At 47.8% G+C, this 23,114-nt stretch overlaps 4 protein-coding genes across 6 annotated transcripts in view; 2 read left to right on the top strand and 2 right to left on the bottom strand.

The window, feature by feature from the left end:
• Window positions 1-22,454, top strand: part of LOC143955475 (uncharacterized) — a 53,437-nt gene extending 30,983 nt beyond the window's left edge. The window contains exons 7-12 of the mRNA XM_077465516.1: window positions 2,880-3,035; window positions 4,911-5,009; window positions 11,167-11,262; window positions 11,343-11,543; window positions 18,758-18,893; window positions 19,020-22,454. Of these exons, the coding sequence (XP_077321642.1) occupies window positions 2,880-3,035; window positions 4,911-5,009; window positions 11,167-11,262; window positions 11,343-11,543; window positions 18,758-18,893; window positions 19,020-19,771 (1,440 nt within the window). The 3' untranslated portion in view covers window positions 19,772-22,454. The remainder of the gene's footprint in view (window positions 1-2,879; window positions 3,036-4,910; window positions 5,010-11,166; window positions 11,263-11,342; window positions 11,544-18,757; window positions 18,894-19,019) is intronic.
• Window positions 1,085-3,847, bottom strand: LOC143955231 (uncharacterized). The gene is made up of 2 exons (XM_077465313.1): window positions 2,831-3,847; window positions 1,085-2,598 (listed from the first exon to the last, which is right to left on the bottom strand). Exon 1 carries the CDS (start codon window positions 3,810-3,812, stop codon window positions 2,859-2,861), a length of 954 nt encoding a protein of 317 aa, XP_077321439.1. The 5' UTR covers window positions 3,813-3,847; the 3' UTR covers window positions 1,085-2,598; window positions 2,831-2,858.
• Window positions 4,143-6,687, bottom strand: LOC143955232 (uncharacterized). 3 transcript variants are annotated; one of them, XM_077465316.1, is made up of 7 exons: window positions 6,635-6,687; window positions 6,037-6,146; window positions 5,415-5,761; window positions 5,201-5,298; window positions 4,936-5,118; window positions 4,646-4,855; window positions 4,143-4,490 (listed from the first exon to the last, which is right to left on the bottom strand). In XM_077465316.1, the coding sequence occupies exons 3-7, from the start codon at window positions 5,497-5,499 to the stop codon at window positions 4,290-4,292; spliced, it is 777 nt and encodes a 258-aa protein (XP_077321442.1). In that variant the 5' UTR covers window positions 5,500-5,761; window positions 6,037-6,146; window positions 6,635-6,687; the 3' UTR covers window positions 4,143-4,289. The 3 variants fall into 3 exon arrangements, with proteins under 3 accessions (XP_077321442.1, XP_077321441.1, XP_077321440.1); XM_077465315.1 differs by lacking the exons at window positions 6,037-6,146; window positions 6,635-6,687 and adding an exon at window positions 5,889-6,023 and having other exon boundaries at window positions 5,415-5,759; XM_077465314.1 differs by lacking the exons at window positions 6,037-6,146; window positions 6,635-6,687 and having other exon boundaries at window positions 5,415-5,882.
• LOC143955988 (uncharacterized) lies at window positions 9,680-11,125 on the top strand. The gene is made up of 3 exons (XM_077466114.1): window positions 9,680-9,736; window positions 10,173-10,287; window positions 10,702-11,125. The coding sequence occupies exons 2-3, from the start codon at window positions 10,192-10,194 to the stop codon at window positions 11,050-11,052; spliced, it is 447 nt and encodes a 148-aa protein (XP_077322240.1). The 5' UTR covers window positions 9,680-9,736; window positions 10,173-10,191; the 3' UTR covers window positions 11,053-11,125.
• Window positions 22,455-23,114: the final 660 nt, after the last annotated feature.

Below are 23,114 nucleotides of genomic sequence, written 5' to 3'. Positions count from 1 at the left end.
GACATGCGCTACAGACTCAGTTTGCCAGCTCCAGCCCCACTCTGACAGTCCCTCCCATAGTGGATATAGTCACAGGTGCTGAGCCAACCAAGTTGATCTCTGCCCTCTACTCCGCCATCCGTCTCCCAGGCACCGTGGCATTGGCTTATGCTGCCAAGGCCAGATGGGAGCTGGATGTGGGTGTGATTGAGGATGAGGAGTGGGACGAAGTCTTGGGGGATGTGAAGAGAGTCTCCCCCAGGCTCTCGGACCGCCTCACACAGCTATACATTCTACATAGGACGTACCTGACCCCCCAGAAGATAGCACGGTTTAAACCCACGTATAATCCAGGATGCCGTTTATGCGACCACACTCCAGGCTCCTTCTATCACCTTATATGGTCCTGTCCGGTTATCCAAACATACTGGATACAAGTGATTCGCTTTCTCCATGACCAGATGGGCTCTCCAGCTAGCCTTGACCCGAAGATGTGTCTGCTTGGTCTCTTACCAGAATTAGAAGCTGACAAGTCCCTTCGCACCTTCCTACATGAAACACTGTTCCTGGCGCGAAAAGTGATTGCTCGTGGCTGGATGCAGGCCCTCCCCCCCACGGTCCAGTGCTGGAAAAAAGAGGTTAACGATACCCTCCCTTATAAGAAATTGGTTTATACACATAGAGGATGTCCACTTAAATATGAACGGATCTGGGGTAGGTGGTTGGGAGATGGGGAGACGTGTACTTGATATGCTGTTATATTGATCCCTTGCCCCTCTCCCCCCTCTGCTTATCCCCTTCGGTGTTTCCTCCACCTCAAGGACCTACTTTTATTCTGTCCCCCTCCCCCTTTTATTTCTCCTTTTGCCCGCTCCCCTCCCCCGGTTGACACAAATTAGCTCTAATGGTGCATCTACCCATGATGGGTGTCGGACCCATATACAGTGCAGTTAACCCAATGCTTTTATGTATGCAACGCTGCCTTGGCCAGATTGGCCCACGTTATTTGATGTATCGTATGTATGCCTGCTATGTATGTCATCTTCTGTTTCCTTCTTTTTTTTTTTTTTTTTTTTAATAAAGTTTGTTTTTCGATTTAAAAAAATAGGTACATTTTAATATTTATTCTTTTATTTAATGCCATTTCTACAAATCATTTGTGTCTGACCATACCAATGTTCCGTGATCTGTAGATGTGAACCTCATTTCCGAGGTTCCTCGAAGGTGAAAAAGTTGAGAAACACGGATCCAAACAGAGGCAAAGCTCATCCCTACGTGTGGATAAGAACCGCGCCCCAAACGCGCGTCCAGAACTGAAATCTCTTCCATTAGAACTAAAGACAAAACTCTTTCTGGATAGAGTGAGGGAGGGTCATAAACCCTTTTCTGGATTGTTTTTTTTTTACCATCTCTGTCCCATTGGGGAGAGTTCTCTTCACTTCCTGCAAGAGCTGGGTTGGCTAGCTGGGCCTGTGCTTGGCCAATGCATAGGCTAGCTAAGCCTCAGCCTGGAAATTAATTAGGCTATCCAGGCCTGGGCTTAAGAGCTGGATGGGCTATCTAGGCCTGGGCTCAAGAGCTGGGTGTGCTAGCTGGGTCTGGGCTCAAGAGCTGGTTGGCTAGCTGGGCCTGGGCTTGGCCAATGCATAATCTAGCCAAGCCTCGGCCTGAGAATTGAGTAGGCTATCTGGGCCTGGGCTCAAGAGCTAGATTGGTTATCTAGGCCTGGAATCAAGAGCTGGTTGGCTAGCTGGGCCTAGGCTTTGCCAATCCGTAGGCTAGCTAAGCATCAGCCTGAACATTGAGTAGGCTATCCAGGCCTGGGTTTAAGAGCTGGATGGCTATCCAGGCCTGGGATCAAGAGCTGGGTTGGCTAGCTGGGCCTGGGCTCGGCCAATGCATAGGCCAGCTAAACTTCAGCCTAAAAATTGAGTAGGCTATCCAGGCCTGGACTCAAGAGCTGGGTGTGCTAGCTGGGCCTGGGATCAAGAGCTGGTTGGGTAGCTGGGCCTTGGCTTGGCCAATGCATAGGCTAGCTAAGCCCCAGCCTGAAAATTAATTAGGCTACCCAGGCCTGGGCTTAAGAGCTGGATGGGCTATCTAGGCCTGGGCTCAAGAGCTGGGTGTGCTAGGTGGGTCTGGGCTCAAGAGCTGGTTGGGTAGCTGGGCCTAGGCTTTGCCAATCCGTAGGCTAGCTAAGCATCAGCCTGAAAATTGAGTAGGCTATCCAGGCCTGGGTTTAAGAGCTGGATGGCTATCCAGGCCTGGGATCAAGAGCTGGGTTGGCTAGCTGGGCCTGGGCTCGGCCAACGCATAGGCCAGCTAAACTTCAGCCTAAAAATTGAGTAGGCTATCCAGGCCTGGACTCAAGATCTGGGTTGGCTAGCTGGCCCTGGGCTCAAGAGCTGGGTGTGCTAGCTGGGCCTGGGATCAAGAGCTGGTTGGGTAGCTCGGCCTGTGCTTGGCCAATGCATAGGCTAGCTAAGCCCCAGCCTGAAAATTAATTAGGCTACCCAGGCCTGGACTTAAGAGTTGGATGGGATATCTAGGCCTGGGCTCAAGAGCTGGGTGTGCTAGGTGGGTCTGGGCTCAAGAGCTGGTTGGGTAGCTGGGCCTGGGCTCAGGAGCTGTTTGGGTAGCTGGGCCTGGGCTCAGGAGCTGTTTGGGTAGCTGGGCCTGGGCTCAAGAGCTGGTTGGGTAGCTGGGCCTGAGCTCAAGAGCTGGTTGGGTAGCTGGGCCTTGGCTTGGCCAATGCGTAGGTTAGCTAAGCCTCAGTCTGAAAATTGAGTAGGCTATCTAGGCCTGGTCAAAAGCAATGGATGGGCTAGCTGGACCCTTATGTATGAAAGACTAGAGGACGACACATCCATGGGTTGTTATCAAGGTGTGCTTATTCCCAGTGTGGGATCTCCAATATACGGCAAAATATGATTCATGTAGATGACATTTCCCGCACTCAGGACATTAATACAATTCGAGGATTGTGCAGGTTCTGTGATGTTGGGCAAGACAAGACTTCCATGAAAAACATTTCCCTCACTCACAGCTTCTCCCTTGTGAGATTTTTGATGTCTGACAAGTTCAGATTTCCGTACATAACACTTCCCGCACTCAGGGCAGGAAAACAGTTTATCCCATTTGTGGCATGTCTGGTGTTCGGCGAGATGGGACTTCCGGGAAAAACATTTTCTACACTCAGGGCAGGAATACGGCTTCTCACCCATGTGCAATCTCTCATGCCTGGTAAGACTGTTCTTATCTGAAAAGCATTTCCCGCACTCAAGGCAGGAATAGGGCCTCTCCCCCGTGTGAGACCTCAGATGTATAACAAGGTCTGATTTCTGTGTATAATATTTTCCACACTCAGGACAGGAATAAGTGTTCTCTCCCGTGTGAGCTCTCTGATGTCTGGAAAGGCAGTACTTCCTGGAAAAACGTTTCCCGCACTCAGGACAGAAAAAGGGCTTCTCCCCCGTGTGAGATTTGCGACGTGCGACGCGTTCTGCTTTGTAAAGAAGAGTTTTCTTGCATTGCCAGGAATGTAACTCATTTCCTATGTGAGACCTCTTATGAGCAGAAAGGCTTAGTTCACAGCTGAAACTTTCCCCACATTCAGCACATGGAAATGTCTTCTCCTCCTGAATCCCGGCCCCATCCCCCACAGTACGAGGTTGCTCAGAGTCGGAGGGATTCCATGGTCTATCCACACTGTGAAGTCCACCATCCATAGTGGAGATCATTGTCTTTTCTCCTCCACAATCTCCTGTGATGTCCTCATCTTCCATTCTACAACCTGGAGATAAAGTGAGACGATCCTTTGAGGGTTTCTCCATGGCGTGTCCTGGAAAAAATATGAAAACATCATCAATAGATATGAGAGGGTTAGTTCACTTCCATCAAGATCCCATCTGGATCAGGTAGATATGAGTGAGGAGATGTTCTCTGTGGAGGTCCCAACCAGCCGGGACTCTTCCCCCCTCTTCAGTCAAAGGTTCTTTGGTCCTCCACACAGATCACTTCTACATTTACACAGCCTTGTCAGAAGAGCAGGAACCAATGGGGGCTGGGAGGTCCATGCTCTTTACACAGCCACAGGACTATTTTTATTTTTAAAAAATCATTTAGATATAAGTCTTCTGGAAGAAGAGGAACCAACCTAAGAAAGGCTCAATCTGTGTTATCATATCTGTGCTACTGTAACTAGGAGTGACCCACAACCTAATACTGCCAGCTGAACCACAAATAGGGTATCAGTACAGGGAGGGGACCATTATCAACCTATTATTGGCTGATATCACTCAGCTCCCGCCCTACTCTGGACCAATCAGTGAGCAGTAACAGAGCAGAGATAAGAGAAGAATATATGATGGGTCACCTGTGCTGATCTCTGTAGGAGTGTCCTCCTCTATGAATGTCCTCGTCATTCCAGCCTCCTCCGTATATTGCTGATCATCCCTCACATACGTCTCTTCTACTTCACCCTCAACTTTCATCTTCATCAGATCTTCACCCTAAACCAACAGAATGGCAGAAAATAACATCTGTAACATAGAAGTATTTATGATGTGAGATCACATAGAAAATATCATCTTGTAGAGTCCACACATCATCTCCACATGTCAGAGTGTTCAATCACTTTATGTTCCCGACCCTCAACTCCACCTACCTGATGATGGTGGGGGATGGTGTGACCTTCCTGTGTGGAATACAGAGGACGGGGACATCTCTCTGGTGGGTTCCTGGTATTAGGTAGTGCCAACAGAACATCCTCATAGAGATCCTTGTGTCCTTCAAAAAGTTCCTTTATCACACCGTACTCCTCATCCTCCACTTTGTACTCTTCTTTAACGATATTACAGTCCCAGAGATTTCCATTCTAAATATATAATAAACCATGTGTTGTAACAAATAAGGCTGTGTATAAATTACAGCTGTCAATAACTGTTACTAATCTACCTGATTATAATGAGGAAAGGTATGATTTTCAAGTACGGAATCCCGAGAATACAGAGGACGGGGACATCTCTCTGGTGGGTTTCTGTTACTAGGCAGCTCCATAATATCCTTGTTTCCTTCTGAAAACTCCATCACTCCATATTCTTCTTTAACAACAATACTATGATCCACAAGGTTTGCACTCTAAATATATAATAAGACAACGATTGTTAAAAAAAAAAGCTTGTGCTTAAATTATAATTACCGATGATTGCTCCTCACCTACCTGATGATGGTGGGGGATGGGGTGACCTTCCTGTGTGGAATCCCGGGAATACAGAGGACGGGGACATCTCTCTGGTGGGTTCCCATTACTGGATCCATCTGTAGGAAACACACACACTGACTGAATACATTGTTTCTATGTGTTTATCAGATGATGGGGGATCTAGGTGGAGCCTCCGTACTGCTCTCTCCTTTACAATAAAGTCTCCTCTTACCCGGTGATGTGAGGGGCGGCTGATTGTCCATCATGACGTCCTTGTAGAGATCCTTGTGTCCTTCTAAATACTCCCACTCCTCCATGGAGAAATAGACAGTGACATCCTGACACCTTATAGGAACCTGACACACACAATGATACAGTCACCATCCAGACACATCCCTTGTCTGTTACTGGATAATGTCCCAGAATTCCCAGAATCCTCCTCACCTCTCCTGTCAGCAGCTCCATCATCTTCTTGGTGACTTCTAGAATCTTCTCCATGTTGTGTCTCTCAGGTTTTAGGGAGTCACATGGAGGCACTGTGATGGTCATATGATCACCGGACTTCACAAGAGGAAATCTCTGTATTGGAGAACCAATAGGAACATCATGTTAGAATCCCAGAATCCTCCTCACCTCTCCGGTCAGGTCTGTGTTTTATTAATAGAGATAAGAGTGATGTCATGTGACCTCCCAGAATCCTCCTCACCTCTCTCCGGTCAGGTCTGTGTTTTATTAATAGAGATAAGAGTGATGTCATGTGACCTCCCAGAATCCTCCTCACCTCTCCGGTCAGGTCTGTGTTTTATTAATAGAGATAAGAGTGATGTCATGTGACCTCCCAGAATCCTCCTCACCTCTCCGGTCAGCAGGTAGATAATCTCCAGGGTGAGGTTTAGTATCTTCTCAGTCATGTGACTCCAGTCCTCCTCCATCCTCATGGGTCGTCTGATCTATGTGGGGTTCTCTGTAGATAGATAGCGTAGAATTATCTGGACTGTATTGGTTGTACATTATTAGGGTGGGGGTATAACGGGTTAATAGTTGGGCTGCCCCTGGTGGAAATTGGCACATGTAGGTTGGGTTACTTACTTGGTGTTTGTCGTGTTTCTTGTCCCCAGCAAACCTGTTATATTTTATCCAACCTGCCTGATTAAAAATTACACCTCCTGTTTTACCTCTGAATTATTTTTCCTTAGTTTTCGATCTGCAGATAAGGTACGATCAATAGGATCTTTCCCTAATTGATTACTGTTTATCTTAGTAGAGAAGCTATTATCAGCTGTGGATGTGACTACGTATGTTTTTATTTTAAAAGCTTTGATTAAGAAAAAAAGGAGGGAAAACACTATTCTATTTGCTGGAGATAAAAGACGTCAGAGTGATTATGGAGGAAGAGGACGGAACATGACGGGGGGGATTACTGGGTATAAATAGAAAATAAGATCTTATTACCGTATCTGCTGCCAGATCCGGCAATGTCTCCTCTCCACTTCCTCCCGACTCACCTCTCACCTGGAACTTCCTGTCTGTACATGACATCACTTCCTGTCTTCCATAGAGACTTCCTGTCTGGGTAGAAGTAAGATCACCACCTTGTGGAGCTCAGAGGATCCGCAGCCCCCTGAGAAACGTCTCGTAGTGTAGACATGGCCTTGTGCTCAGCGTTGCCAACCCCCTGAAATAAGATTTACTGGCAGGATGCTAAAATTTACGAACGGCACCAATTTTTTTATTGGCAAAAATCACGAAATACTACTATTACTGGCAGAGCTGCATTTTTTTTTTTTACTGACACTGGAACAAAAAGTACCTAAAATGACCGTTTTCACTGCTACACAGTGCAAATATCAATATTTAAACTATAAACATGTAGCTGGTGCCAGGGGCGGACTGACCATTTGGCCACTCGGGCATTGCCCGAGGGCCCTGGGTCACTAGGGGGCCCCAACAGGGTTGCCAGCCTCAGTAAAACCAGGGGGAGTATGTAAAAATGTGTGTTTTTTTCACATCTGTCTCTGAAATGTCACTTACCGACATCCTTTTGGTCTAAAAATCCTGAGATTATAGCTGCCCCACCTCTCCAGTACCTTCTCAGCCAATAGAAACATGTCTGTGTATACTGTGTGATTGTATACTGTGTGTGTGTATACTGTTTGGCCCCATAATCTCCCATTGCCCAGGGGCCCCATGAGTTGTCAGTCCGCCCCTAGCTAGTGCTATTAGCAACGTGTTTAAGTTAAACAAAAGTCAAAAAAAATAACTTTCTCCATTTACATGAAGGTAAGGCATAGCTCCCAACTGTCCCTGATTTCAAGGGACTGTCCCTGATTTGGAGCGATTTCCCAGTGTCCCTCTTTCCTCCTCATTTGTCCATCATGTTTGTCTGATCCATATAGATGTATATAAAATGCACTTTTTATCTATCAAAAAGTGTTTTCCAGCGCTAAACCTTTCATCCGATTCCTAAATTGATGCATTTGTAAATTTCAAAAGCCAATATAAAGGAATAGTAGTGGTAAAAAAAGCACTCGTGGTTTTTTTTGTACAATTCTCCTTTAAGGGGGCGTGGCAAGGGGTGTGTCCTATGCCTGCATACTTTTGCTGATAGGTGTTGCTCATTCCCATTTCAAAAAGTTGGGGGGTAAGCTCACTATAACCTAACCAACACAGAGTTCCCCCTTACATCAGAGTCTGCAGGATTCCCCATTACAGTGAAACTGAACTCTTTCAAACTCCCCCTCAGAGAATGCAGACATGATACAAGAGATGCTGCAGTGATGATACAGGAGGTGGAGGACAGAAGCTGCGGACATGGTACAGGAGGTGGAGGACAGAGGCTGCGGACATTGTACAGGAGGTGGAGGACAGAGGCTGCAGACATGGTACAGGAGGTGGGGGGCAGAGGCTGCAGACATGGTACAGGAGGTGGGGGGCAGAGGCTGCAGACATGGTACAGGAGGTGGGGGGCAGAGGCTGCAGACATGGTACAGGAGGTGGGGGGCAGAGCCTGCAGACATGGTACAGGAGGTGGAGGACAGAGGCTGCGGACACAGTACAGGAGGCGGAGGGCAGAGGCTGCAGACATGGTATGGGAGGTGGAGAACCAAGGCTGCGGACATTGTACAGGAGGTGGAGGACAGAGGCTGCAGACATTGTACAGGAGGTGGGGGACAGAGCCTGCAGACATGGTACAGGAGGTGGGGGGCAGAGGCTGCAGACATGGTACAGGAGGTGGAGGACAGAGGCTGCAGGCATGGTACGGGAGGTGGAGAACCGAGGCTGCGGACATTGTACAGGAGGTGGAGGACAGAGGCTGCAGACAAGATACAGGAGGTGGGGCACAGAGCCTGTGGACATGGTACAGGAGGTGGGGGACAGAGGCTGTGGACATGGTACAGGAGGTGGGGGACAGAGGCTGTGGACATGGTACATGGTACAGGAGGTGGGGGACAGAGGCTGCGGACATGGTACAGGAGGTGGAGGACAGAGGCTGCAGACATGGTACAGGAGGTGGAGGACAGAGGCTGCAGACAGGATACATTTGGTGGAGGACAGAAGCTGCAGACATGGTACAGGAGGTGGAGGACAGAAGCTGCAGACATGGTACAGGAGGTGGAGGACAGAGGCTGCAGACATGATACATTTGGTAGAGGACAGAGGCTGCAGACATGATATATTTGGTGGAGGATAGAGGCTGCGGTTTACGTCTCTGTCTCCCATCAATATCCTGTGCCCCTCCAGTTCATAGGCTGTGGCAGTGTCCTCCTCCTCCTGTGCCCCTTTTACCTCTCCACAGGGCAAGGCACATCAGTGTCCTCCTCTGCCCACTTCACAGCTTCACCCCCAGTCCTCCTCAAGTCCTCTGCCATCTTTTTATTATCCTCTCACTCACTGAGTGACTGTCTTATCCTATCCTGTCCTCTCCTCTCCTCCTCGGCTGCTGTGGCAGCTAGTAGCAAGACAGTAGCACCGCCGTGCCGAGACCTATCTAGACCTGGGCTCAAAAAACTGGATGGGCTGTCTAGGCATGGGATCAAGGGCTGGGTTGGCTAGTTGAAGCTAGGCCCAAAAGATGAGTAGGTTAGCTGGGCCTGGGCTCATGAGTTGAATGGGCTATCTTGACTCTAGACTTGTCCCATGATAGGCTGGTATTTTTGCATATAAGTAGGAATTGCTGTCATTTGCCCGGTGGTAGTTTTACTTAGGAGTCTCTGGGATATTCCCAGAGATTTGCCTCAACCGTGGGGATGTTCAGGAGAGATCCCTCAAAACCAAGAGTCTGCCTAGTTTCTCGGGTGAGTTGACCTGTTTACATCTAGAAGGATATACAGTATATACACACACACACAGCACAAGGCCGTGTTCACACTACGAGACGTTTCTCGGGGCTGCAGTTCCTCCAAGCTCCACAAGATGGTGATCTCACTTTTACCCAGACAGGAAGTCTCTATGGAAGACAGGAAGTGATGTCAGGTATAAATAGGAAGATCCGGGTGAGAGGTGAGCCGGGAGGAAGTAGAGAGGAGACATTGCTGGAACTTGGCAGTAGAGGAGGTAATAAGATATGATCTTTTATTTACACCCAGTAACCCCCCCGTCATGTTCCGTCCTCTTCCTCCATAGTCACTGTGACGTCTTTTATCTCCAGCAGATGATGATACACACATATATAGTGTGGAAACCTAGATTAACCCCTTCAGGGGCAGAACATTCCCTCATTTAATAACTGAATATTGTCTTTTTATTGAACTGTGAGATTTTATATTGGTTATTTATATGAATTTTTGTCATCATTTTTACTTTTATATATTTAGATATGAGTCGAAATTGGCAGAACAACATTTCAAACAGTAACAGGTTTACTGTTACCCAATCTACATTTGCCGATTCCCACCGGGGGGGAATCCCAGGCAATTAACCCCTTATACCCCCCCATCCTAATACTGTACAACCAATACAATCCAGATAATTCTCTGATATCCGTCTACAGAGAAACTGACATAGATCACATGACCACATCACTGAGGATGGAGGAAGACCGGAGTCACATGACCGAGAGGATACTAGACCTCACACTGGAGATCATCCACCTGCTGACCGGAGAGGTGAGGAGGATTCTGGGAGGTCACATGACATCACTCTTATCTCTATTAATAAAACACAGACCTGACCGGAGAGGTGAGGAGGATTCTGGGAGGTCACATGACATCACTCTTATCTCTATTAATAAAACACAGACCTGACCGGAGAGGTGAGGAGGATTCTGGGAAGTCACATGACATCACCCTTATCTCTATTAATAAAACACAGACCTGACCGGAGAGGTGAGGAGGATTCTGGGAGGTCACATGACATCACTCTTATCTCTATTAATAAAACACAGACCTGACCGGAGAGGTGAGGAGGATTCTGGGAGGTCACATGACATCACTCTTATCTCTATTAATAAAACACAGACCTGACCGGAGAGGAGAGGAGGATTCTGGGATTCTAACATTCCTATTGGTTCTCCAATGCAGAATTTTCGTGTTCTGAAGTCAGGTGATTATATGACAGTCGTAGTGCATCCATGTGACTCCCTAAAACCTGAGAGACACAACATGGAGAAGATTCTAGAAGTCACCAAGAAGATGATGGAGCTGCTGACAGGAGAGGTGAGGAGGATTCTGGGAATTCTGGGACATTATCCAGTAACAGACAAGGGATGTGTCTGGATGGTGACTGTATCATTGTGTGTGTCAGGTTCCTATAAGGTGTCAGGATGTCACTGTCTATTTCTCCATGGAGGAGTGGGAGTATTTAGAAGGACACAAGGATCTCTACAAGGACGTCATGATGGACAATCAGCCGCCCCTCACATCACCGGGTAAGAGGAGACTTTATTGTAAAGGAGAGAGCAGTACGGAGGCTCCACCTAGATCCCCCATCATCTGATAAACACATAGAAACAATGTATTCAGTCAGTGTGTGTGTTTCCTACAGATGGATCCAGTAATGGGAACCCACCAGAGAGATGTCCCCGTCCTCTGTATTCCCGGGATTCCACACAGGAAGGTCACACCATCCCCCACCATCATCAGGTAGGTGAGGAACAATTATTGGTAGTTGTGATTTATACACAAGAATGTTTGTCATAATGAATGTTTTCTTATATATTTAGAGTAGAAACCATAGAAATGATAATATCGTTGTTAAAGAAGAGGATGAAGAGTATGGTGTGATGAAGGAGCTTTTTGAAGGACACAAGGATCTCTACAAGGATATTATGATGAAACTACCTAGTAGTAGAAACCCACCAGAGAGATGTCCCCGTCCTCTGGATTCCACACAGGAAGGTCACACCATCCCCCACCATCATCAGGTAGGTGGAGTTGAAGGTCACACCATCCCCCACCATCATCAGGTAGGTGGAGTTGAAGGTCACACCATCCCCCACCATCATCAGGTAGGTGGAGTTGAAGGTCACACCATCCCCCACCATCATCAGGTAGGTGGAGTTGAAGGTCACACCATCCCCCACCATCATCAGGTAGGTGGAGTTGAGGGTCGGGAACATAAAGTGATTGAACACTCTGACATGAGGAGACGATGTGTGGACCCCTACTTACGAACTTTCAAAGATGCAAACCTTTTGTTAGATGTCAACTCACGGGAGTAGCTCACGTGCCTGCCAGACGTTGTCGCATGCGTTCTCTCTCTGTCGCAAGCGGTTGTGCGTACTATAGTCTACAGTAGTATTGTGTAAATAAGAAAATCACTGCGCTATCTCAAATGAAGGGTGAAAAGCTGCTACATAAACAAGATGCTAAAGAGTGAATGATAAATAATTTAGCACTAGGGGGTGAACTCGTATATCAATATGTGAGTAAATAGTACAAAAAAATAAATAAATAAATATATATATACACTACCGTTCAAAAGTTTGGGGTCACCCAAACAATTTTGTGTTTTCCATGAAAAGTCACACTTATTCACCACCATACGTTGTGAAATGAATAGAAAATAGAGTCAAGACATTGACAAGGTTAGAAATAATGATTTGTATTTGAAATAACATTGTTTTTACATCAAACTTTGCTTTCGTCAAAGAATCCTCCTTTTGCAGCAATTACAGCATTGCACACCTTTGGCATTCTAGCTGTTAATTTATTGAGGTAAGCTGGAGAAATTGCACCCCACGCTTCTAGAAGCAGCTCCCACAAGTTGGATTGGTTGGATGGGCACTTCTGGCGTACCATACGGTCAAGCTGCTCCCACAACAGCTCAATGGGGTTCAGATCTGGTGACTGTGCTGGCCACTCCATTACCGATAGAATACCAGCTGCCTGCTTCTGCTGTAAATAGTTCTTGCCCAATTTGGAGGTGTGTTTAGGGTCATTGTCCTGTTGTAGGATGAAATTGGCTCCAATCAAGCGCTGTCCACTGGGTATGGCATGGCGTTGCAAAATGGAGTGATAGCCTTCCTTATTCATTTATTTAATGAAGATGCCAGTTGGGGACCTGTGAGGCGTCTGTTTCTCAAACTAGAGACTCTAATGTGCTTATCTTCTTGCTTAGTTGTGCAACGCGGCCTCCCACTTCTTTTTCTACTCTGGTTAGAGCCTGTTTGTGTTGTCCTCTGAAGGGAGTAGTACACACTAATAGAATGGAATAGCCTTCATTTCTAAGAACAAGAATAGACTGTCGAGTTTCAGATGAAAGTTCTCTTTTTCTGGCCATTTTGAGCGTTTAATTGACCCCACAAATGTGATGCTCCAGAAACTCAATCTGCTCACAGGAAGGTCAGTTTTGTAGCTTCTGGAAGGAGCTAGACTGTTTTTAGATGTGTGAACATGATTGCACAAGGGTTTGCTAATCATCAATTAGCCTTCTGAGCCAATGAGCAAACACATTGTACCATTAGAACACTGGAGTGATAGTTGCTGGAAATGGGCCTCTATACACCTATGTAGATATTGCACCAAAAACTAGACATTTGCAGTTAGAATAGTCATTTACCACATTAGCAATGTATAGAGTATATTTGTTTAAAGTTAGGACTAGTTTAAAGTTAGCTTCATTGAAAAGTACAGTGCTTTTCCTTCAAAAATAAGGACATTTCAATGTGACCCCAAACTTTTGAACGGTAGTGTGTGTGTGTGTGTGTATATATATATATATAACACAAATGGAAATGTGAAAAAGTCCAATGAGTGTGAAGATCCTGAGAAGGGCCATATATGCGTCAACCACCAAAAGATGACTAATCAGAGATGGAATACGCTGGCAATGTCCGTTTATAAGAATATATTATAACAAGGATGGTACATCTTCAACCAAAAAGGGGCAGTATATCGACTCTTACCGGAACAGGTGGCCTCGAATGTCAGCGACAACGAGTCATAAAGGCGTGGATGCCGTGATCGGCAGATGGACAGAACTCCAAGAAACCCAGGGCCTCCAGATACGAGGTGTTTGGGACAACCACCAAACTGGACCTCAGATGAAGAGAAGAAGAAAAAGAAAAAAAAAAATGTCTCCATACGGTGTAGGTCAAAAAATGTTTTTGAGAATAAAATAAAAACTGCGATCGCAGAATAAAAATGAGGGACAATTTGATAGAGAAGCAGAAAGCCAAGTCCAACGTGTTTATGTACACACATACGTATGCCCCAGTTGAAGTCCTTGGGGACGAAACGCATTGAGTGTGAAGGTCCTGAGAAGGGCCATATATGCGTCAACCACCAAAAGACGACTAATCAGAGATGGAACACGCCGGTAATGTCTGTTATAAAAAGCATCAAGGATGGTACATCTTCAACCAAAAAGGCAAAGTGTATCTACTCTTACCGGAACAGGTGGACTCGAATGTCAACGGCGAGTCATAAAGGCATGGATCTGCAGAACTCCAAGAAACCCAGGGCCTCCAGACACCACTCCGAAAGGCGTTTGGGACAACCACCAAACCGGACCTCAGATGAAGAGAACACCGGGGCTGGACCTTTAGGCCGCGTACACACGCGCGGACTGTTCGCCCAACCTTGTCCGCTGAACAGTGTTTGGGCGGACAGTCCGCTCGTGTGTGGGGCTTCAGCGGACAGTTTCAGCGGACAGTTGGCCGAACAAGGTCTTACGGAAATTCCGAAAAACTGTCCGCTGAAACAAGGTTTCAGCGGACTGTTCGCTCGTGTGTAGGCTTGTTCGGCCAACTAAGTCTCGCGCATGCTCAGAAAGGATTTCCACGTCGGAAGGTTGCATTGCAGTGTATAGGACGTCGTATTTTTCGTCCCGTCGTACGTGCCGTTCACGTCATCGCGCACGGTTTCAGCAAACTGTTCGTCCGTCGTGTGTGGCCATGTCCGTCCATGCTAAGTTTGAGCGGACTGTTTGCCGAAACTGTTGGACGGACAAAGTTGGGCGAACAGTCCGCGCGTGTGTACGCGGCCTTAGGCGTGGAAAGACCAACTGAACCACAAAAAGGAACTCTCTTCGGAAAAGTTAATGCAAAGAAAAAAATGCCTCCATATGGTGTAGGTCAAAAAAATGTTTTTGAGAATAAAATAAAAACTGTGATCGTAGAATAAAAATGAGGGACAATGTGAGAAGCAGAAAGCCAAGCCCAATGCGTTTCGTCCCCAAGGACTTCAACTGGGGCATATGTATGTGTGTACGTCAACACGTTGGGCTTGGCTTTCTGCTTCTCTATCAAATTGTCCCTCATTTTTATTCTGTGATCACAGAGTTTTTATTTTATTCTCAAAAACATTTTTTGGACCTACACCGTATGGAGGCATTTTTTTCTTTACATAAACTTTTCAGACGAGAGTTCCTTTTTGTGGTTCAGTTGGTCTTTCCACGCCTAAAGGTCCAGCCCTCCGGTGTTCTCTTCATCTGAGGTCCGGTTTGGTGGTTGTCCCAAACACCTTTCGGAGTCGTGTTTGGAGGCCCTGGGTTTCTTGGAATTCTGCAGATCCATGCCTTTATGACTCGCCGCTGACATTCGAGTCCACCTGTTCCGGTAAGAGTAGATACACCTTTCCCTTTTTTGGTTGAAGATGTACCATCCTTGATGCTTTTTATAACAGACATTACCAGCGTGTTCCATCTCTGATTAGTCGTTTATTGGTGGTTGACGCATATATGGCTCTTCTCAGGACCTTCACACTCATTGGACTTTTTCACATTTTCCGTTTGTGTTATTTCTGTATAATTTTTTTTTTTTTTTGTATTTACTCACGTATTGATATGAGTTCACCCCTTAGCACTACATTATTTATAATTTACAGTAGTATTGTACAGTGTGTATTTCAAGCCCAGGATGTCGGGAAGTAAGCGTAAAAGTACTGGTGTTGTAGTGGGTGTGACAGACTCACCCGGGACAGGCTTTTGGAGGGGACTGAATTCTAGCCTCTTGCCTACCGATTATGGGCCCTGGCATTTGGGGGCACGGTGCTCTTTGTGAGCTGTATGCCTGGGGACCCTGGAGGTGGTGTTACTTTATATTCAGGTCCATGTCCCCCCCCCAAAACACACAGACTCTGGGAACCCTGTATTGGCCATATTATAAATAGTGACTGATTCATAATGGTGGGGCTCATAGAAGATGCTGATGTCATCAACTCCAGCCACCCGTCTGTCGTCTGCTATAATGTGTTTATTGTAAATCAGGCTAGTGTGGGCTCTAAGCCCTTGTACACACGGTCAGACGTTCCGACGAAAAATATCCGATCAGACCATGTTATCGCATAATCCGACCATGTGTGGGCTTCATTGGACTGTTTGAGAGCTTGGCTATAAAACTTTCCGACAACATTGTAACGGCACCCCTAATATAAAGGGGGTTAACGCCGTTTACGATGTTCCCTCTTCTGGACACACATCCACTTGCTACCAATATCCACAGCTAAACGACCCTTTCCTATAGGAGCCGACCCCTCTGGCAAAAAGACGAGACGCACTCTGTCCCTTCTGTAGTAGGAATGACTTTATTAAAGACCAACATTGTAACTTTATACACAATTCAAGGCACATGCTTTAACATGAACAAGAGCCCAGCTCCACCCACACATCCCAAGACTCAACACCTCATCCTGACGTCTGCTAGGCTTCAAACGATCCCACCCAATACACATCTTTTCACAAAGGGTTGGCAGCCAGTCTGTCTGGCACTTTACAATACACACAAGGACAGACTTAAATAAACAATAGAAATGCAAAACAACTTAATTCCTCACAGCAATGACACTTAACCCCCACATACAGTATACATCCAATCTATATACAATGTATTATACAGCCTTGAATATGGCTATCACAGACCATATCGGGGGTTTCTTTTATTCACCCTGTGTCCAAAGTGACCCCACTGTCACAAACATGATCCGATCGGCCTTTGTCCGATCGTTAGTGGAGAATTCCGCTCGGACAAAGTGCCACGCATGCTCAGATAAAATTACGAGTCCCTCTCAGCCTAATGCTGGTTCAAGAAAAAGTTTAAAAGCCTGTATAAAGACTTGAAGAAAATACATCTCGGTGGGACCTTCTTATGGGCAGCACAGTGGTGTAGTGGTTAGCACTCTCACCTAGCAGTAAGAAGGGTCGCTGGTTCGAATCCCAACCACGACACTACCTGCCCGGAGTTTGCATGTTCTCCCTGCGCCTGCGTGGGTTTCCTTCGGGTACTCCGGTTTCCTCCCACAATCCAAAGACATGCAGGTAGGTTGATTGGCTTCTGTCCAAAATTGGCCCTAGTGTAGGTATGGGGACCTTGGATTGTGGGCTCTTTGAGGGTGGGAAAAGATGTGGGTGTGCAATGTGCAGGGATGGGGACAATTGTAGACACTCACTCAGGTTGAACTGGATGGACTGGTGTCTTTATTCAACCTTACTAACTATGAAACTATGAAACATGGTAAAGAATCAGAAGGTGCATCTTTTATGGCCACCCATGGCTGGTTTCATAGGTTCAAGGCTAGAGCCGACCTTCACAGCGTAGCTGCCCGGGGAATTTCCTGCTTCGAGAAATTATTGATGAAGGTGCTCATTTACCTGAGCAGGTTTTTTTTTTTTTTAATGTAAATGAGACAGGACTGTACTGGAAAAGGATGCCAGACCGAAGTTACATCAGTCAGGAGGAAAAGCTGATGCCAGGTGTCACGTACCTGACGGTAGAGCCTGATATGCAGAGGACGGCCTCTCATACACCTCTGACTCGAGGGCCCCCCTGGTAGAGCAGACAGGAGTGCAGAGTCACACGAGTGCCGGGTGGATCGCAGATAGTGCAGGTGGGATGGCAGTTCAGCAGGACTCTCCAGGCAGAAAAGAAGGCAGGTACAGGCGGGCCGGGTCGTACACTGGTGGGCGCGTCAGGAGCAGATGCGAAGGCTGAAGCGTAGTCAGGCTACAGGCCGGGTCGCTGATGGGCTGGCAGCGAAGTAGCAGAGGGACCAGGCAGAAAGCAGGAATGTCAGAAGCAAGCCGGGTCAGATAAGGCCGCGTACACACGGGCGGATTGTCTGCCCAACTAAGTCCGTCAGACAATCCGACAGACAGTCCGTCCTACTTTTGAATGAACGGACCTGACCACACACGATGAGCAGACAGTCCACTGAAAGCATGCGCGATGACGTGTACAGCACGTACAACGGGACTAGAAATAGGAAGTCCAATACACAGCAAAGCACCCTTCCGCCGTGTAAATCCTTTCTGAGCATGCGCCATACTTAGTCCGTCCAACTTGCCTACTCACGAGCGGATTGTCCGCTGAAACCAAGTTTGGATGGACTGTATTACGGAAATTCCGAAAGACTTAGTCCGCCAGACTGTCCGCTGAAAAAGTCTGCTGAAGCCCACACACGAGCGGATTGTCCGCTGAAACACGTTGGACAGACAGTCCGTCCGTGTGTACGCGGCCTAACAGGAACGAGTATCAGATACAAGGCAACGGGAACGCACGGGAATGCTGTAGAGCAGACAGCACTGAGTCTGGGTACTGGCTGTGTTTAAACACGTTTCAGCGGACTAAGTTGGACAGACAGTCCGTCCGTGTGTACGCGGCCTAACAGGAACGAGTATCAGATACAAGGCAACGGGAACGCACGGGAATGCTGTAGAGCAGACAGCACTGAGTCTGGGTACTGGCTGTGTTTAAATAGCCTGTTGGACGCCAAAAACTATCACGGGGTGCGCGCGCGTGCGCCGTCATGCGCGTATGTGCGCAGGCGCACCAATGGTATTCTGATGGGGGCTGAAGTAACGGACCAGCTTCAGCTGCCATTTTTGGTACTGGCATGCCCTTCCAGACACCAGGCTATAAAGCAGCAAAGGACAGGCTAACTCTATTGTTTGCTGGCAATGCTTCTGGCGATATGAAACTGAATCCTCTCTTAGTTTACCATGCAGAAAAACCCTAGAGCCCTTAAAAATATAGCCAAGGGCTCTCTTCCTGTTGTGTTTGAGGTGATTATGAATACTCTGGCAAACAAACTACATTTGTAAGTAGGGGACTTACTGTACCAGATGATATTTTCTATGTGATCTCACATCATAAATACTTCTATGTTACAGATGATATTTTCTGCCATTCTGTTGGTTTAGGGTGAAGATCCGATGAAGATGAAAGTTGAGGGTGAAGTAGAAGAGACGTATGTGAGGGATGATCAGCAATATACGGAGGAGGCTGGAATGACGAGGACATTCATAGAGGAGGACACTCCTACAGAGATCAGCACAGGTGACCCGTCATATATTCTTCTCTTATCTCTGCTCTGTTACTGCTCACTGATTGGTCCAGAGTAGGGCAGGAGGCTGAGTGATATCAACCAATAAGGTCTGTTGATCTTCTCACTTTTATCTCCAGGTTGGAAAATGGAAAATGTATACATCACAGGAGATTGTGCCGGAGAAAAGGCCATGACCTCAACTATGGATGGTGGAATTCACAGTGTGGATAGACCATGGAATCCCTCCGACTCTGAGCAACCTCGTACTGTGAGGGACGGTTCCGGAATTCTGGAAGAAAAGGAATTTTCTTGTCCTGGATATGGGGAAAGTTTTCACTCTCAGCCATGTTTTTCTGTTGATCACATGGATGAGAAGCCGTATCCCTGCCTTGATTGCGGGAAATGTTTTTCAGATAAGAGCAGTTTTTCCAGGCATCAGAGATTACACACAGGCGGGAAGACATATCCCTGCCCCGAGTGTGGAAAATGTTTTATACATAAATCAGACCTTGTTATACATCAGAGGTCTCACACGGGGGAGAAGCCGTATTCCTGCCCTGAGTGTGGGAAATGCTTTTCACAAAAGTCCGTTCTCAATAGACATCAGAGAATCCACACAGGTGAGAGGCGGTATTCCTGTCTTGAGTGTGGAAAATCTTTTTCTTGGAAATCCAATCTTATTGAACATCAGATATGCCACACGCGGGAAAAGCTATTTCCCTGCTCTGAGTGCGGGAAATGTTTTTCCAGGAAATCAGCACTTGTCAGACATAGAAAATCTCACACAGAGGAGATGATATATTCCTGCCCTGAGTGCGGAAAACGTTTTTCGCAGAAGTCCCATCTTTACAGACATCTGAGAAGCCACACAACCATTGAGGTGTATTAGGGTCCTGAGTGTGGAAAAAGTCTTCTTTATGGATCATTTGTTGCCGTACATCAGAGATCTTGACCTTGATGTACACCTCAGAAAACACGTGGCTGAGCGCTCCTCTGATCTTTATCAGGGAAGAAACTCTTTATAAGGAAATCAGAGATCACTAAAGACTTCAAAGTTTTGTCTTCCTCTGCTTGGAGAGAGAAGGAGGGGGTGTCGCTGCCGGTTGGGTCCCTCTAGGAGAGAGAAGGAGGGGGTGTCACTGCCGGTTGGGTCCCTCTAGGAGAGAGAAGAAGGGGGTGTTACTGCCGGTTGGGTCCCTCTAGGAGAGAGAAGGAGGGGGTGTCACTGTCGGTTGGGTCCCTCTAGGAGAGAGAAGGAGGGGGTGTCATTACCGAGTGGGTCCCTCTAGGAGAGAGAAGGAGGGGGTGTCACTGCCGGTTGGGTCCCTCTAGGAGAGAGAAGGAGGGGGTGTCACTGTCGGTTGGGTCCCTCTAGGAGAGAGAAGGAGGGGGTGTCATTACCGAGTGGGTCCCTCTAGGAGAGAGGAGGAGGGGGTGTCACTGCCGGTTGGGTCCCTCTAGGAGAGAGAAGGAGGGGGTGTCACTGTCGGTTGGGTCCCTCTAGGAGAGAGAAGGAGGGGGTGTCATTACCGAGTGGGTCCCTCTAGGAGAGAGAAGGAGGGGGTGTCATTACCGAGTGGGTCCCTCTAGGAGAGAGAAGGAGGGGGTGTCACTGCCGGTTGGGTCCCTCTAGGAGAGAGAAGGAGGGGGTGTCACTGTCGGTTGGGTCCCTCTAGGAGAGAGAAGGAGGGGGTGTCATTACCGAGTGGGTCCCTCTAGGAGAGAGGAGGAGGGGGTGTCACTGCTGGTTGGGTCCCTCTAGGAGAGAGAAGGAGGGGGTGTCATTACCGAGTGGGTCCCTCTAGGAGAGAGAAGGAGGGGGTGTCATTGCCGGTTGGGTCCCTCCAGGAGAGAGAAAGAAGGGGTGTCACTGCCGGTTGGGTTCCTCTAGGAGAGAGAACGAGGGGGTGTCACTGCTGTTTGGGTCCCTCTAGGAGAGAGAAGGAGGGGGTGTCACTACCGGTTGGGTCCCTCTAGGAGAGAGAAGGAGGGGGTGTCACTACCGGTTGGGTCCCTCTAGGAGAGAGAAGCAGGGGATGTCACTACCGGTTGGGTCCCTCTAGGAGAGAGAAGGAGGGGGTGTCACTGCCGGTTGGGTTCCTCTAGGAGAGAGAACGAGGGGGTGTCACTGCTGGTTGGGTCCCTCTAGGAGAGAGAAGGAGGGGGTGTCATTACCGAGTGGGTCCCTCTAGGAGAGAGAAGGAGGGGGTGTCACTGCCGGTTGGGTCCCTCCAGGAGAGAGAAAGAAGGGGTGTCACTGCCGGTTGGGTTCCTCTAGGACAGAGAACGAGGGGGTGTCACTGCTGGTTGGGTCCCTCTAGGAGAGAGAAGGAGGGGGTGTCGCTGCTGGTTGGGTCCCTCTAGGAGAGAGAAGGAGGGGGTGTCGCTGCTGGTTGGGTCCCTCTAGGAGAGAGAAGGAGGGGGTGTCGCTGCCGGTTGGGTCTCTCTAGGAGAGAGAAGGAGGGGGTGTCACTGCTGGTTGGGTCCCTCTAGGAGAGAGAACGAGGGGGTGTCGCTGCTGGTTGGGTCCCTCTAGGAGAGAGAAGGAGGGGGTGTCGCTGCCGGTTGGGTCTCTCTAGGAGAGAGAAGGAGGGGGTGTCACTGCTGGTTGGGTTCCTCTAGGAGAGAGAAGGAGGGGGTGTCACTGCTGGTTGGGTCCCTCTAGGAGAGAGAAGGAGGAGGTGTCACTGCTGGTTGGGTCCCTCTAGGAGAGAGAAGGAGGGGGTGTCACTGCTGGTTGGGTCCCTCTAGGAGAGAGAAGGAGGGGGTGTCACTGCTGGTTGGGTCCCTCTAGGAGAGAGAAGGAGGGGGTGTCACTACCGGTTGGGTCCCTCTAGGAGAGAGATGGAGGGGTGTCACTGCCGGTTGGGTCCCTCTAGGAGAGAGAAGGAGGGGGTGTCACTGCTGGTTGGGTCCCTCTAGGAGAGAGAAGGAGGGGGTGTCACTGCCGGTTGGGTCCCTCTAGGAGAGAGAAGGAGGGGGTGTCGCTGCCGGTTGGGTCTCTCTAGGAGAGAGAAGGAGGGGGTGTCACTGCTGGTTGGGTCCCTCTAGGAGAGAGAAGGAGGGGGTGTCACTGCCGGTTGGGTTCCTCTAGGAGAGAGAAGGAGGGGGTGTCACTGCTGGTTGGGTCCCTCTAGGAGAGAGAAGGAGGGGGTGTCACTGCTGGTTGGGTCCCTCTAGGAGAGAGAAGGAGGGGGTGTCACTGCTGGTTGGGTCCCTCTAGCAGTGTAGTCTGATCTCCCCTGATCTTCAGCAGAAGCTTTAAAGAAAGAAATCACCCTTACAGAGGATGTAGATATTGCTGGTGGGTGAAGGAACGGGGAGAACAGACTCCATGGCAGAAATGATGATTTCAGTGCACTAGTTGTCAAGCCTGCTCAAGTTTCTTCATTTGCTTGGAGAGAGCCGCCCGCTGGCCGAATGTGGAAAATATGACATTGGATGTAACACTTTATAATTACCTGATAAAAATGTAAATAAGTTAAAAAAAATAATAATTGAAGCTTAAATATTTATATTCTTAAACTCATGATATTTGCAAGTTGATGAATAAAAGTCGGCCTTCAGATTTGTATGATGAAATGTTCTTTCTCTTCCTTTATTCCTTTTTCTAACACTACAAGTAAGGTCCATCCAGTAGGTTTTATTTTTAGTCTTAATCTTGTGTCTTAGTAGTTTGCTTTTACCAGATTGTACTTGTTGGAACAGCCGACTCTCCCCCTTCTCATAAATCTCAGGACGTCTGTAGTAGACTCCAATGATGAGTCCATCAGTTCATAGAACCGTCTATCATTCCTCCCGTAATTCCTCTTCCGCACCATCACAACCTTCAACTACAACATCTTCTTCTTCCTCACTTTCACATCACATCTAACATAGAAAAAGCCTTCTCCATCTTTTCTATGTCCCTCTAAACAAAAGGATCATTATGAATACAAACAGCCCAGTCTTGTGAGGAGTCAAGCCGTGTTTCTGGAACACCAACTAAGTTCTCAGATCTGTATGATGAAATGTTCTTCTCTTCTCCTTTTTCTAACACTACAAGGAAGGCCCATCCTGGAGGTTTTAGTCTTAATCTTGTGTCTTAGTAGTTTGGTTTTACCGGCTTGTACTTGTTGTACCAGCCAACTCTCCCCTTGACTCCAATGATAAGTCCATCAGTTCAAAAACCCATCTATCATTCCTCCCATAATTCCTCCTCCGCACCATCCAAACTTCGGATCATCTTTCCA

This window comes from Lithobates pipiens, unplaced genomic scaffold (assembly GCF_037356315.1).
Source record: "Lithobates pipiens isolate NorthernLeopardFrog02 unplaced genomic scaffold, aLitPip1_a1.2 Scaffold_35, whole genome shotgun sequence".
NCBI classification, from domain to species: Eukaryota; Metazoa; Chordata; class Amphibia; order Anura; family Ranidae; genus Lithobates; species Lithobates pipiens.
This window is presented reverse-complemented; position numbering and strand designations above follow the sequence as displayed.